This window comes from Bos taurus, chromosome 11, assembly GCF_002263795.3.
Source record: "Bos taurus isolate L1 Dominette 01449 registration number 42190680 breed Hereford chromosome 11, ARS-UCD2.0, whole genome shotgun sequence".
In the NCBI taxonomy this organism is placed as follows: domain Eukaryota; kingdom Metazoa; phylum Chordata; class Mammalia; order Artiodactyla; family Bovidae; genus Bos; species Bos taurus.
The window spans coordinates 96,388,217-96,403,223 of NC_037338.1; the positions used below are offsets into that span (position 1 = coordinate 96,388,217).

At 39.5% G+C, this 15,007-nt stretch overlaps 1 protein-coding gene across 13 annotated transcripts in view; it reads right to left on the reverse strand.

Annotated features, from left to right (window-relative positions):
- Positions 1–15,007, reverse strand: part of MAPKAP1 (MAPK associated protein 1) — a 232,872-nt gene that overhangs the window by 104,533 nt on the left and 113,332 nt on the right. For all 13 annotated transcript variants that reach the window (XM_005213147.5, XM_024998825.2, XM_059891328.1 and 10 more), the window contains one exon: positions 3,757–3,933. In XM_005213147.5, the coding sequence (XP_005213204.1) occupies positions 3,757–3,933 (177 nt within the window). The remainder of the gene's footprint in view (positions 1–3,756; positions 3,934–15,007) is intronic.

The window sequence follows — 15,007 nt, forward strand, 5'->3', positions numbered from 1 at the left end:
TTCTTGCCTGGAGAATCCCAGGGACGGGGGAGCCTGGTGGGCTGCCGTCTATGGGGTTGCACAGAGTCGGACACGACTGAAGTGCTTTAGCAGCATGGTTACCTTCACACTACTACAGCAGAACTGAGTTACAGAGACTGTGTGGCCTGCAAGCCTAAAATATTTACCATCTCATCCTTTAGTTTGCCAACATGTGGGCTAAGCTGGTAAGATCTGGGAGACTGTATGTTCCAGCTGCTAGTTATTTAACATCAATAATAGAGGCAGAAAGGCTAAATGGCAGTGCAAGCCGCACGTAAAAACTTAGAATAGAGAAAGTGATGGGAGAAGTGTACACAAGGCTCTTTATGGGCCAGACTTGCTGATCTCTGGAGAACTCATGTTCTGTGTGTACAAGTCCCACTGTGCACAGGATCAGTCAGGCAGAGAGCCCATCTACAGAAACACTAATTAACAACAGCAGAAAGTACGGTGACGCATCACCCTGGTTCACCCAGGATGGAGTGGGGAGCTCTTGGACTTAGGACTTCTCATTTTAAAACACGGAAAGTCAGCTCTTTGGTGGTTAGGATTTCAGGCTTTCACTACCATGGCCCAGGTTCAATCCCTGGTTGGGGAACCAAGGTCTGACAAGATACATGGCATGGCCGAAATAAATAAATAAAATAAAACAGGGGAGTCCTGAGCAGGACTGGCATAAGCTGGGTATCCTAGCAGAAATGTTCTTTATTCTTCCATTAAAAAGCATTTAAAATTGGGGAGGTGTGCACTGTAAGTCAACTGACCCATTAAAATAATGGACTAATACCTAAAAATACATTCATTGCTTAAAAGGACAAATAATAATATGATAATCTGATGTTTCTTATGAAAATCAAAAATTCAAGTTGACAAGTAAAACATTTAACACCCGTTAAACCCAACATCAATGGTTTAATTTCAACAAAACATCATCTGTTGCATTAATGTTGTTAATTTGTATTTTATTAATGCTATAGTTTTATTTGCATTTAATTTATAATTTTGTTTCAGTTGCATAAAGATATGGAATTTGTAGCTAGCATTTTATATCTGTATGTGTTTAAGTAACATTATAATAAAACAACTTTGGGCAAACACTGAAGTTTCAGGAGGATTAATTTTCCTTTTTAAAGCACTTGTTTTAGAAAGGACTTTCAGATCAAAAGACTACTATGATCATATGTTAGTATTTATGTAGCAAAAATTGTATGCTAATGAGAATAATGCTTCTGGTGACTTATTAATAAACAACAGAATTCCAAGCAGAAGCTATGCTATTGAAATTCCACTACATACATCTTAAAAAAAAAATCCTAATGACATCTTAGGGCTTCTCAGGTGGCGCTAGTGGTAAAGAAGTCTCTTGCCAATGCAGGAGACACAAGAGATGTGGGTTTCACTCCTGGGTCGAAAAGATCCCCTAGAGCAGGAAATGGCAGGCAACTCGCTCCAGTGTTCTTGCCTGGGAAATTCCATGGACAGAGGAGCCTGGCAGGCTATAGTCCATGGGGCTGCAAAGAGTTGGACGCGACTGAGCATGCACACATCACATTTTGTGATGGTAAGACTGAAAAGATGGTTTTATGAATTTTATTGGTAGCACTGTAATGGATACATCTTCAGAAGGCTATGTATGTCAATGCAAAGTGAGAATCTGAAGATGTTTTTTACCTTGACCAATAATCCTACTCAGAGGGAATTTTCCTAAGGAAGTTATTCAACAGAAACAAAAAGGATATAGGTACGGACTATCTTTAAAGAGTCCCTTATTAAAACCAAATCAAGGAAATAATCTAAACACCCTGTGACAGGCATCTGGTTCATCTCATACATTTTTCTGTTGTATTGCTCATCATATTTGAATGGTTTGTTTGACAACTGTCACCCCATTAGACAGAAAGCTCCATGAGAATAAGGGGCTGTCTCTTCGACTTTTTTTTCCTGCAAAATCAAAGTACTACATTATTAAATGAGTTATTTTATACAATATGAACATCAATATAATTACAATTGTAAAAAAATTTTTTTATAACAAGGATAGACTGATTTTCAGATTTTCAAACCACAGTCAACTGTACATTTACACAGAATTGCCTTTGCATGAAGCCCAAAAAGGAACAGCATAAAAATGAGTGTTTCTGTAGCCCCTTAATTTTTGCTGATCAACAGTTTGTTAGAAAAGTAGCTGCAGGTTTTTACCAAAGGTCTGAGACATTACATAATAAATGTAGATTGCAGGAATTAAGAATGGATATCAAAATATTTGGAATATAATATTAAGTAAAAATGACACAATATGTATGCTAGAACCCAAAGTATAATATATATACACATGGAAATGATTATACAAAAATGAAAATAATTATACAGGGATGGAGGAATCATTGGATAAGTTTTAAACTACTTTAAATATTCTTTAAAGTTGTTGTTTTAGTGCTCCAAAATGTAAAAAGAAGGAAAAATCTTTGCTATGTACACCAAACATGACTTCATGGTACGGATGAAATGACCATGAGGAGTTATCCCCGGCTCACTCCCAGGCACTCAGGTTTCTTTCTTTGCTCAAGGGTAGAAACATCCAAAATACTCGTATATCCCAGGTAGCATAATCCTATTTTTAGTAAAAAATCTGAAACAAAGGCAATATGCTTTTAAAAGACAGAGGAAAGCCTTCTAAAGGGATCCCTCTTCTTGACAGTGCATTTGCTGGTTACTAACAGCAGGGGGTGCCAAAGGGACCGCTATTGTCCCCAGGAGATGACCAGGAGGGGCAGTGTCACGGCCTCCGTTAGAAAAGCTTAAACTGAGAAGACACTGCAGGTTTTCCCCTAACAACCAGGACATATGTATGAGACTCAGGTGCTCTATAGACATGAGTGGGCAAAAACCACATTTTTATTTTAACTGACTTCTGATATTTAGCATTTCCTGGAATTATGAAGGTGGTCAACAAATCACAGTCCTATGAGCAGCACTGGTGACTCTGTCATGAACGGAAACCACAGACAGCGTCATTACAGCTGTGGCAGATGTCTCAAGTACCATTTACACCTATTACTACCTTGAAACGAAAGGCCTCAGGAATTACCGTTAGACCTGCCTCTGGTTCTTGTCATTTAATGTATTGATAAAGCCAGTACATATAAGTATATCACAAATTTGTTTAATAATTTGATAACTATTTAAATATAATTCTTGAGGATTTTCTTGTCCTCTGTGAATATTATTCTCTGCATTTACAAACACTTTTCTGAGAAGAGCTTCTGTAGGCTTTAGCAGACTACCAAAGGCACAGATAAGGTTAAGAACCTCTGCTCAGACTAAAGGAGAGCAACTAAGAAGAAAATCAAATTTGATTTGAACAAAATTGGAGAGAAAAAGAAATATTTTAAATCACAAAAGAGAAGTGACCGCAACACACATTTTCAGTTTGGATTCCTTGACAACAAAGAGGAAAACGTCAAATTTTTCCTTCATAGGGTCCAAAGGGCCCCAATATTTCCAGGGGCTTTTGTACATAGACACAACTTTTGAGACAGACTTAATACAATTTACCCCAGGTGCAGTGGATTGGAATACAATGCAAATATTGTCCCCATCTCTCTGGAAGTCATCATTTCATGTTGATTCTCCAGATACCAAATATCATTCATTTGATAAGAAAACCAAAATCAAATCCAAAACCCTAAAAGGTAGAGGTAAGATACTGAGATAAGTAACAGCGTCAATACTCACATTCGAACAAAGAGCGACTCTTTGGATGTCAGACCAGGAGATGAATACTTTTCAACCAGGGCCAAAGTACTGAAGCCAAACTTATGAATGGGCTCGTTGGAATCCAGTGGGGGAAAGTCTGTGTCAACCTCCCCGTCATCCTCGGCAATATGCAGGCAGTAGGCACTGACATTGTCACTGTAGGGAAAATCAAAAAGGTTAAGTGAACACCAAGATACGGGAGGGATGCAGAGACCAGAGGTATGGAGGACGGCAAGCCAACCGGGACACTGCTGCTCCTCACCCTGAAGCCTGGACACAGTGGCATCTCCCAAACCCTGCTTCCTCTGATAAAGAGAAAACACATACACGGCAGTGCAAAGGAGGAGAGACACAGTGTGAAGTGAGAATGTTAATACTGCTCTATTCTTCCAATGAATATTTAAGGAGCATCTGTTATATATAAGACATGGGACTTAATGCCTGAGATCAAAGATGAGATTGAGTATAGACCCTCAAAGGAAGTTTAGTGAATAGCAGCAGGGGAAAGGAAGTACTACATTAACTATAAGTGTAAATAAAATAAATATCATAAAAGAGAGACAAACAAAACTATCAAGGAGGAAAGATTATTTGAAGGGAGTCAGAGGCCCCTGATTTATGTTCAGGATTAAGAAAATATCTGTGCTCAGAAGAAGTGCTCAGGGTAACCAAGACAGTCTTTACAGTTCTCCTTTTTCTGAAGAATATCAGGCTCTCTTGATAGATCTGATTCTAAACACCAAGGACACTTAACACAGTAAAAGCAAATGACCCAATTTATCCTGATGTAGATAACTAAGCTTCTCAACTATCAACACTTTTGGACTTGTCTCACTTCCCTAGAATGTCCAGTCAGTACTCCCAGACTCCAGCTCTGCCCAGTTTAGAACTGACACTCCTTCTCCTTTGAGGAAAATAAAAAGTCAATTCGCTGAAAAAGAGTGGGAAACTGCACCAACATAAAGAAAATTTAACACTGAAATAACTAAAACACTTGAAGATACCCTGCACCAAAGTTCAATCATGAAACTGCACATCTGCTAGCACTGAGAATTTGAACCTAATAGTTCACAAGGAGGTAGGAGCCTAAATTCTATGGCTTAAATTTGGAGTTTAAATGATATGATTGATGCTTAAATTAATTAATTGCAAAGTGTATGCTAATTGTTTAATTGGTTGCTTGATCTATATAGATCATTTTTTGAATTAAATGAGTTGATTTACAAAGTTTATTGATTGGATGTGACAATGAATTATTTCACTGACTACCTGATTTGCAATTTTCCCTATTAATGCACAAATCTTTAGCTGCAACTCTGCTTATTGAGAGAGAGCCTACTTCAGGTGATCTATACTCAGTCTGTCATGACTGAGAGATATTTATTATATAAAACAGGTAATAAGGACAGATTAAAATTAATGGGAACTGTAAATTTACTAAATGGATGGATAACAAGAAAGTAATCTGGCTATGTTTGTCACTATAAATTTCATGTGTTTGCAATGCTGTTAAAATTTTTTAAAATTCATCTCTGAATGGTATGGGAAACTTACCAATCTTTGCAAAAGGTCACCAACTTCAACACAAAACACTTGCAGACGCAGAAAAAAGCCCTTCGGATGAGGAAAATATCATAGGGTAATAGCTAAGGGCTTTGTGTCGAAAGAGACTTGAGTTCAAACTGAAGCTGCATTGCTCATGGGCTATGTGAGTTCAGGGAATAAGCTTCATCTCCTTCACATTGCACTTCTACAAAAACGGTACAATTAACCAGAGGTGGCTGTGAAGTTTCGATGAGATGATATATGTAGTGCCTAGCATATAACAGAGGTAGAAAAATAAATGGTAGTAATGATAATAAAGTCTGATGGAAAATAACTTCAACAGTAGGTCAACCCTGAAGACAAATCGTGGATGCATACTGGAGCAACAAAGCAGCAGTGAAACCGGGCGACATGCTCTATGTGCCAACTGGAGTGACTGTGTCTGCTGTGCTCTAGCCTTGGGGCCCACTGAGCCTCGGGGAGTTTATGAACAGGGAAGACACTGATGAAGCAAGCGATGGACAGCACAGATTATTTACTGCTGTGTAAATCATCCTGAGGAATGTCTGTGAGTCCCTAGCACCACAGAGGTTTCAAGGGCAAATAATAAGTCTATTGATCAAAGCGGAAAGCCAAACATTGGTATCAGAAGAATTCTGCTTTGATTGTCATGGGACGCCCCCAAATCCCCTCAAAACAAACTCGGCAAATGTCACAGGCTAAGCTCTGAAAGCCAAAAGACTCACTGCGCCAAGTGCTCTTCTCCCCCAGTTCTTGAATATAAAGTGTGATATCACGTATTCATTCAAAAAGCAACTGAAATGCCTAGGCTATGCTATAGTCTGTCCTGAGCACTGGGAACACAGCAAGGAAAAGAACGAATGGTTCACCCAGTTTTACAAATTAATGGAAGTCTTCTCTGGGTCATCATCAAAGTTTAGCAGTAAACAGGGCTCCCCTACCAAACCTGTAATTGAACATATAAGGGGGGAATTGACTAAAATTCCATATGCTAGGCATGGGTATTGGTTTCTCTGTGCCTGTATACAGGAATCATGAATAAAAGAAGCTACTGTGGTATTCTGACTTCTAAAACTGCTTTAGGACTCCAAATTAGTACTGGTAAAGAGCCACTGGTATCATTGGCTACATTCACTGAGTACTATGTGCCAGACACTGTGCAAAGTGCTTTAGAAACATGAGCTCACTCCGTCTTCCCACCAACTGTGTGAGTTATTATTACTATTTTACAGATTAAAAAACTGAGGCTCAGTGAGGTTAAATAGTTTGTTCAAGATTAAACAGCAGGTAAGAAACAAAGCTGAGATTCAAACTTAGGCAGTCAAGAGCCCTCACTCTTCACTCCCATCTACCCCTCTGCCAGCGCCATGGTGTGTCAAGATTTCCCAAGGTCCTTGTTCCGACAAACTTACAGAAATGCTACACACACTAAAAAGGAAAAGGAAACCACGACATGTATTTATAAAACATTAGAAGCTTAGAGAGATTTATTTCAACCTCCTCGCTTTTACAAATAAGAAACAGATGCCTATTTCAAAGAAGAATAAGGTGCCATGATCACCTAATTAAATGGTGGCAAAATCGGTTTCCAGAGAACTCATGTCTCCTTACTTCTCTTTCATTACACTTTGATCACTTCAGAATTTAGTGGCATTTTGAAGTGGGGAGAGAAAAAGAGAGGCAGCTTTAGGTCCTTGACTCAGAAATATGCCAACTATAGATATCTAGAGCTTCCAAGACGATGAAAATGGCGCACCTCTTCATGACAGTTTGGTGGAAGGAAGAGGGGTTTTCCAGTCAGATCCGGTTTTCATGTTAACACAAACAAGAATGAGCTATGTGGCCAAATCTGTCTGAGTTCCATTTTCTTACTCATAACAGGCTTTCTTTGATTTCCTTAGGAGAATCATTTGGATCTCAAGTTATTCTCATCTGAGTTCTTACAGAACTTGGCTGTTACTTCTGCATATAACTTACCATACTGCTCTTTTTCTTATTTATACATCTATGTTCTCCTCAAGAGCAAGGATTCTACTGTCTCTGCATTCTCACTTAAGAGTAAAATGGCTGGCATTTATAAGGTACTTAACAAATATTTGTTAAATGAATGAATATATGAATGTGTAGACTGAATCACTCTACCCATGAAAAAAACATATTGGGTATTATTAATGATGTGTGTGTTAATGAGAGGAGGAGCAGTAATAGGCTTTCTTTTTCTTGCTGGTCACACTGATATCTGTTAGCCAAATGGGGTTTTCAAGGCAATGTACATGTGTAGAGATTGCAATTCAAGACAAGGAAGAAGGCCCAGGAGAAAGAGAAAACAAAAGACGCATTCTTACAGTTAATCAAGATGTGAGTACCAGCATCTCAGTTTTTTTATGGAGAAAAAAAAAACACAATAAGAAATTATTACAACTATATAAAAATGTTCAATTACATACATATAAAAAGACTAGAAGAAAAGGGACCAAAATGTTTATAAAGATTATGTTAACATTCAAGCAATGAGCACTTTTTTCTAACTTTCTATATTTTCCAAATGTCCCACAATATATATGTATAACTTTCAGTTTCTTTATAAAATCCATGGAATTCTCCAGGCCAGAATACTGGAGTGGGTAGCCTTTCCCTTTTCCAGGGGATCTTCCCAACCCAGGAATCGAACCGAGGTCTCCTGCATTGCAGGCAGATTCTTTACCAGCTGAGCCACAAGGGAAGCCCTTCTTCATAAAATACTTAACTACATTTTTGATAAGGGTAACACATTCTTACTGTGGACAATTTAGAAATATGGAACAAGACAAAGAAGGCTGGGCAATCCTCTCACTTCACTACAAAGAGAAAATCATTCGTCCTAGAGACTCTGAGCATAGCCAGCCTGATTCACACATGTGGTCATTTACTCTACCAGGTTTTGGAATTAAGGAGGAAATAACCACAACAACTGCAACAGGGCCTGATAAGGATTAAATGACATAATTAACTGCACAGTGCCTGGCATGGAGAAAGATTCTCATTTTGCCAAAATTTCTTCTACCACATTTAAGTTTCTGATTACACAGAAGATGAACTAACTATCTATCAAGAGTCTTATGTCTCCCTCCCTACCAGAGGGAGAAGAATGGTCAAAATACTCACAAACAAGTATAGGACAACTGGATCTACAAGAAGAGGCTTAATTTTAAGAGCTGGGTTGGCATGGATAGAGCAGGTCCTTTGAAGTACCATTGAGTTTGAAAGAGGAATGAAAGTTTAAATAATGAACGGATGTAAAATGGAGCCTGCTGTCAAAGAGAGATCCTTTGGGGGAAATATTTATCTCCAAAGCTTTAATGAGTACAATTAAATGAATTTTGCTTATTCATATCTTATCAAATAAAGCTAAATTTTTCAGTACAAAATTTTATCTCACTGAATTGGTGACCGACATTCATTTTATGTTCAAACGGCAGTATGGCTTTTATGAAGAGACAGAAGCCGTAAGCCCATAAATAGATGGCATTTAGTTCATAAATGAAAATTCAGGAGCACTCATTCCAGGGAGCACCACAGATTTCTACCAAATGTAGAAATTCATTTCTTATCTTCAGAAAATGCAAAACACACTAAAGTATGATCATGAGACAGACTAATGTTTGCTCTTTTCAAATGAAAAATGAAATAATGCATGTTTCTGAAATGTCCAGAATGCTCAATACTTGAGCTTTGCTGTTCAGTTTGGTGAGAATCAATATTAAGAGTATGTCAGGCATTAGAAAGAGAGAAAAAGATTCCGACGGTTGCAGCTCAGACGTTCAGCTCTTTGAAGTCAGAGTTAAAGATTTTTAAGACTCCCAAGATTTCCTTTTCTCCAAAACACGTCCCCCATAAATGGAAAGTAAAACGGATAAATAACATCATAAGACTTGTCAAACCACAGCAACCTCAGACAGGAATAGTTAAATCTAAATTCCCTGGTAAAGTTCTAGGGAGAAAATACCCACTAATTTTTAAGCAGAAGCAAGACCTTCATATAGTTCTGTCTGGGCTCCCTCTGGGTCACTTACTATTGATGTATCTTCGAGTCCCCTGACCACTACACACTTCCTCCTGCCACAGCATCACTGCCAAACTGTTCCATCTGCCAAGTGCCTTGGGCCTCACTTTCTGAGGGAACTCCCCCACTTCCCCCGCACCCCTGGTTCCCAGGTGATGCTCTCACAGTGGCATTCCTTCCCGGCAGAGCACTTAAGTCAGCTTCTAAGCAAACATAATTCGGTTTAATTATTTGAATTATGTGCCCATTTCCTTCACTAGCTTGTGGAATTCATGGAAGAGAAACCGTATCTTATTCAACTCACCACTGTACACCCAGCAAAATGCGTGGTATATAGCAAACACTCAATAAATATTTACTGAATGCATGAATGAATACAAATGATAAGTGAAATGAGCCAGTTACAAAGTGCTATTACACTTGATAATTTCTTCTTCCCCACCAAACTGTAAATTTTTTGAGTGCAGCAATTGCATTTCTCATGTTCTCCATTTTATCCTTGATACCCAGGGTTTGGAACTCCATAAATATTTGCCGAATGAAGAAATGATGAGGGACTTAAGTCTTTGAGATTAAGCAGGGTATCAACAGAAGAGTGAGAAAGACGTTTCTAAGGAAATGGTAGAAGCAGAAGCTGTATGTCAAGAAGCTGCCAGTTAAAGAATGTGATGTGTTAGAACATGTGGGAGCATAGCTGGGGGTCAAAATGGGAAGGGCACGTCAGGCTGTTATTATTTAGGTAAAGGGTTCTCTGTGATGACTCTAAGGAGTATAAATTAGAAGCAGCAATCAAGAAATGGGAGAAGAGTACATACACCATGGTGGAGATGCAGACAGAAAAAAAAGAAAGCGGCGAGGGATAGGGAGTATAAAGAATTCAAACTGCAAAGTTGTCAGAAAACATACAATATAAAGTCAACCGTCCCTAGATACTTTGATAAGCCCATGAGGGCATCAGTGTTTCACAGTATGGTACAATTACATGAGCTATCAGAAAAAGGCTAAAATATGCTATTACTGCTGAATTAACACTAGTATTGGTTGCAATACTAGCTGCTGGAGTTACAGTATTTAGCGACAACAGAAACAAACATTTATGGAGCAGTTGCCATGTATTTTCTCATTTTAATTTTATAACTACCCGGATAGGAAGTTCCTATCCTGGTTTTACACATAGGAAAACACAGGCTGAAGTAATTCATCCAAGATCACCCTGATGGTCAGTGCCAGAATGCAAACCCAGACAATGGCTTTGAATCCCATACCCTTGACCACTACGTTACATACTGATTAAGAAGGCAGATGAAAATGTTACTACAGGTTAGGGAGCGTCTATTAAAAATTACAAAAATAAAGAAACATCAATACTGAATGAGATAAACCTCAGCTATCTACAAGGTCCACCAAGTTTCCTAGGGACTCTAGGTAGCTGAGCTTACATGAGAATAAACTGAATCCACAGTAAACTCCGTTGTGTGGCTGTATCATGTGTTGCTATACTCTACAGCTGCACTTTCCAAACTTGTGGTTACTGAGCCCTTATAATGCGTGTGTGTGCGTGTACTCAGTTGTGTCAAACTCTTTGCGACCCCGCAGACTGTAGCCTGCCAGATTCCTCAGTGCACGGAATTTTCCAGGCAAGAATACTGGAGTGGACTGCCATTTCCTCCTCCAGGGGAATCTTCCTGACCCATGGATCAAACCCACCTCTCTTGAGCTTCCTGCATTGGCAGTCAGGATTCTTTACCTCTGAGTCACCGGGGAAGCCTCTTGGAAATGTGGCTAATCTGAACTGAGATGTGCTGTAAATAGCATATAAACACTAGATATTGAAAACATGATCCAAAAAATAACAAAAACATCTCATTAATAATTTTTATATCAATTACATATTGAAATGATAATACTTCCTATAAAGGGTTAAACTATATTATGAAAATTAATTTCACTTCTTGGAAACGTTTTAAATATGTGATTACTAGAAAATTAAAATTGTAAATGTGGCTTACATTTGGAGCTTGTATTATACATTCGTTTCAGCTTTATTAAAATATAATTGACATGCAACATGTTTTTCCTGTGGTCATGTATGGATGTGAGAGCTGGACTGTGAAGACAGCTGAGTGCCGAAGAATTGATGCTTTTGAAGTGTGGTGTTGGAGAAGACTCTTGAGAGTCCCTTGGACTGCAGGGAGATCCAACCAGTCCATCCTAAAGGAGATCAGTCGTGGGTGTTCATTGGAAGGACTGATGCTGAAGCTGAAACTCCAGTACTTTGGCCACCTCATGCGAAGAGTTGACTCACTGGAAAAGACCCTGATGCTGGGAGAGATAGGGGGCAGGAAGAGAAGGGGATGACAGAGGATGAGACGGCTGGATGGCATCACCGACTCAATGGACATGAGTTTGGGTAAACTCTGGGAGTTGGTGATGGACAGGGAGGTGTGCTGCGATTCATGGGGTTGGAAAGAGTCGGACACGACTGAATGACTGAACTGAACTGAAGTGAACTGAAGGTGTTGCTTTGACATCCTCACATATTACCAAATGATTACTACCAAGTAGCATTAGCTAGTACCTCCATCATGGGCAGAACATTTGGGACTCTTAAAGACTTCTCAGAAAGACTGACTCCAGAAAGAATGAAGATGAGAGAATGAAAAATGAAATAACTCCAGAAAGAAGGAAGAGACAGAGTCAAGGCGAAAACACCACCCAGTTGTGACTGGCGATGGAAATAAAGTCTGATGCTGTAAAGAACAATATTGCACAGGAACCTAAATGTTAGGTCCATGAATCAAGGTAAACAGGAAGTGGTCAAACAGGAGATGACAAGAGTGAACACTGACATTTTAGGAATCTAAAATGGACTGGAATGGGTGAATTTAACTCAGATGACCATTATATCTACTATTGTGGGCAAGAATCCCTTAGAAGAAATGGAATAGCTCTCATAGTCAACAAGAGAGACCAGAATGCAGTACTTGGGTGCAATCTCAAAAATGACAGAATGATCTCTGTTCGTTTACAAGGCAAACCATTCAATATCACAGTAATTCAAGTCTATGCCCCAACCACTAATGCCAAAGAAGCTGAATTTGGATGGTTCTATGATGACCTACAAGACCTTCTAGAACTAACACCAAAAAAAGATGTCCTTTTCATCATAGGAGACTGGAATGCAGAAGTAGGAAGTCAAGAGATACCTGGAGTAACAGGCAAGTTTGGCCTTGGAGTACAAATGAAGCAGGGCAAAGGCTCAGAGAGTTTTGCCAAAAGAAAACGCTGGTCATAGCAAATGCTCTCTTCCAACAACAGAAGAGATGACTCTACACATGGATATCACTAGATGGTCAATACCAAAATCACATTGATCATATTCTTTGCAGTTGAAGATGGAGAAGCTCTATACAGTCAGCAGAAACAAGACTGGGAGCACACTGTGGCTCAGATCATGAACTCCTTATTGCTAAATTCAGACAAATTGAAGAAAGTACGGAAAACCACTAGACCATCCAGGTATGACATAAATCAAATCCCTTATGATTATGCAATAGAAGTAACAAATAGATTCAAGGGATTAGATCTGATAGACTGCCTGAAGAACTATGGACAGAGGTTCATGACACTGTACAAGAGGCAGGGATCAAGACCTTCTCCAAGATAAAGAAACGCAGAAAGGCAAAATAGTTGTCTGAGGAGGCCTTACAAATAGCTGAGAAAAGAAGAGAAGCAAAAGGCAAAGGAGAAAAGGAAAGATATACCCATCTGAATGCAGAGGTCAAAAGAATAGCGAGAAGAGATAAAAAAGACTTCCTCAGTGATCAATGCAAAGAAATAGAGGAAAACAATAGAATGGGAAAGACCAGAGATCTCTTCAAGAAAATCAGAGATACCAAGGGAACATTTCATGCAAAGATGGACATGATAAAGGACAGAAACGGTATGGACCTAACAGAAGCAGAAGATATTAAGAAGAGGTGGCAAGAATACACAGAACTGTACAAAAAAGATCTTCACGACCCAGATAATCACGATGGTGTGATCACTCACCTAGAGTGATCCTGGAATGTGAAGTCAAGTGGGCCTTAGAAAGCATCACTACAAACAAAGCTAGTGGAGGTGATGGAATTCCAGGTGAGCTATTCCAAATCCTGAAAGATGATGCTGTGAAAGTGCTGCACTCAATATGCCAGCAAATTTGGAAAACTCAGCAGTGGCCACAGGACTGGAAAAGGTCAGTTTTCATTCCAATCCCAAAGAAAGGCAATGCCAAAGAATGTTCAAACTACCACACAGTTGCACTCATCTCACACGCTAGTAAAGTAATGCCCAAAATTCTCTAAGCCAGGCTTCAGCAATACGTGAACCGTGAACTTCCAGATATTCAAGCTAGTTTTAGAAAAGGCAGAGGAACCAGAGATTAAATTGCCAACATCCGCTGGGTCATTGAAAAAGCAAGAGTTCCAGAAAAACATCTATTTCTGCTTTATTGACTATGCCAAAGGCTTTGACTGTGTGAATCACAACAAACTGTGGAAAATTCAAGAGATGGGAACACCAGACCACCTGACCTGCCTCTTGAGAAATCTGTATGCAGGAAAAGCAGCAACAGTTAGAACAGGACATGAAACAATGGAGTGGTTCCAAATTGGGAAAGGAGTATGTCAAGGCTGTATATCATCACCCTGCTTGCAGAGTACATCATGTGAAATGCCGGGCTGGATGAAGCACAAGCTGGAATCAAGATTGCTGGGAGAAATATCAATAATCTCAGATATGCAGATGAGACTACCTTTATGGGAGAAAGCAAAGAGGAACTAAAGAGCCTCTTGATGAAAGTGAAAGAGGAGAGGGAAAAAACTGGCTTAAAACTCAACATTCAAAAAACAAAGATCATGGCATCTGGTCCCATGGCAGATGGGCAAATAGATGGGGAAATAGATGGGGAAACAATGGAAAGAGTGACAGACTTTATTTTCTTGGGCTCCAAAATCACTGCAGATGGTGACTGCAGCCATGAAATTAAAAGACATTTGCTGCCTGGAAGAAAAGGCCAGGCAACATTAAAAAGCAGAGACATTACTTGGCCGACAAAGGTCCATCTAGTCAAAGCTAGGTTTTTCCAGTGGTCATGTATGGATGTGGAATTGGACCATAAAGAAAGCTGAGCACTGAAGAATTGATGCTTTTGAACTGTGGTGTTGGAGAAGACTCTTGAGAGTCCCTTGGACTGCAAGGAGATCAAACCAGTCCATCCTAAAGGAAATCAGTCCTGAATATTCATTGGAAGGAGTAATGCTAAAGCTGAAACTCCAATACTTTGGCCACCTGATGTGAAGAACTGATTCAGTGGAAAAGACCCTGATGCTGGGAAAGCCTGAAGGCAGGAGAAGGGGACGACAGAGGATGATATGGCTGGATGGAATCACTGATTCAATGGACATGAGTTTGAGCAAGCTCCAGGAGTTGGTGATGGACAGCAAAGCCTGGCGCTGCTGCAGTCCATGAGAGGCTGAACTGAACTGACACTTCTGAACTTCACTGTACTTTGATCCCAAGAACTTCCAACTGAAAGTTTATAACCTTTGACCAACATCTCCCCATTTTCCTTATCCCCTA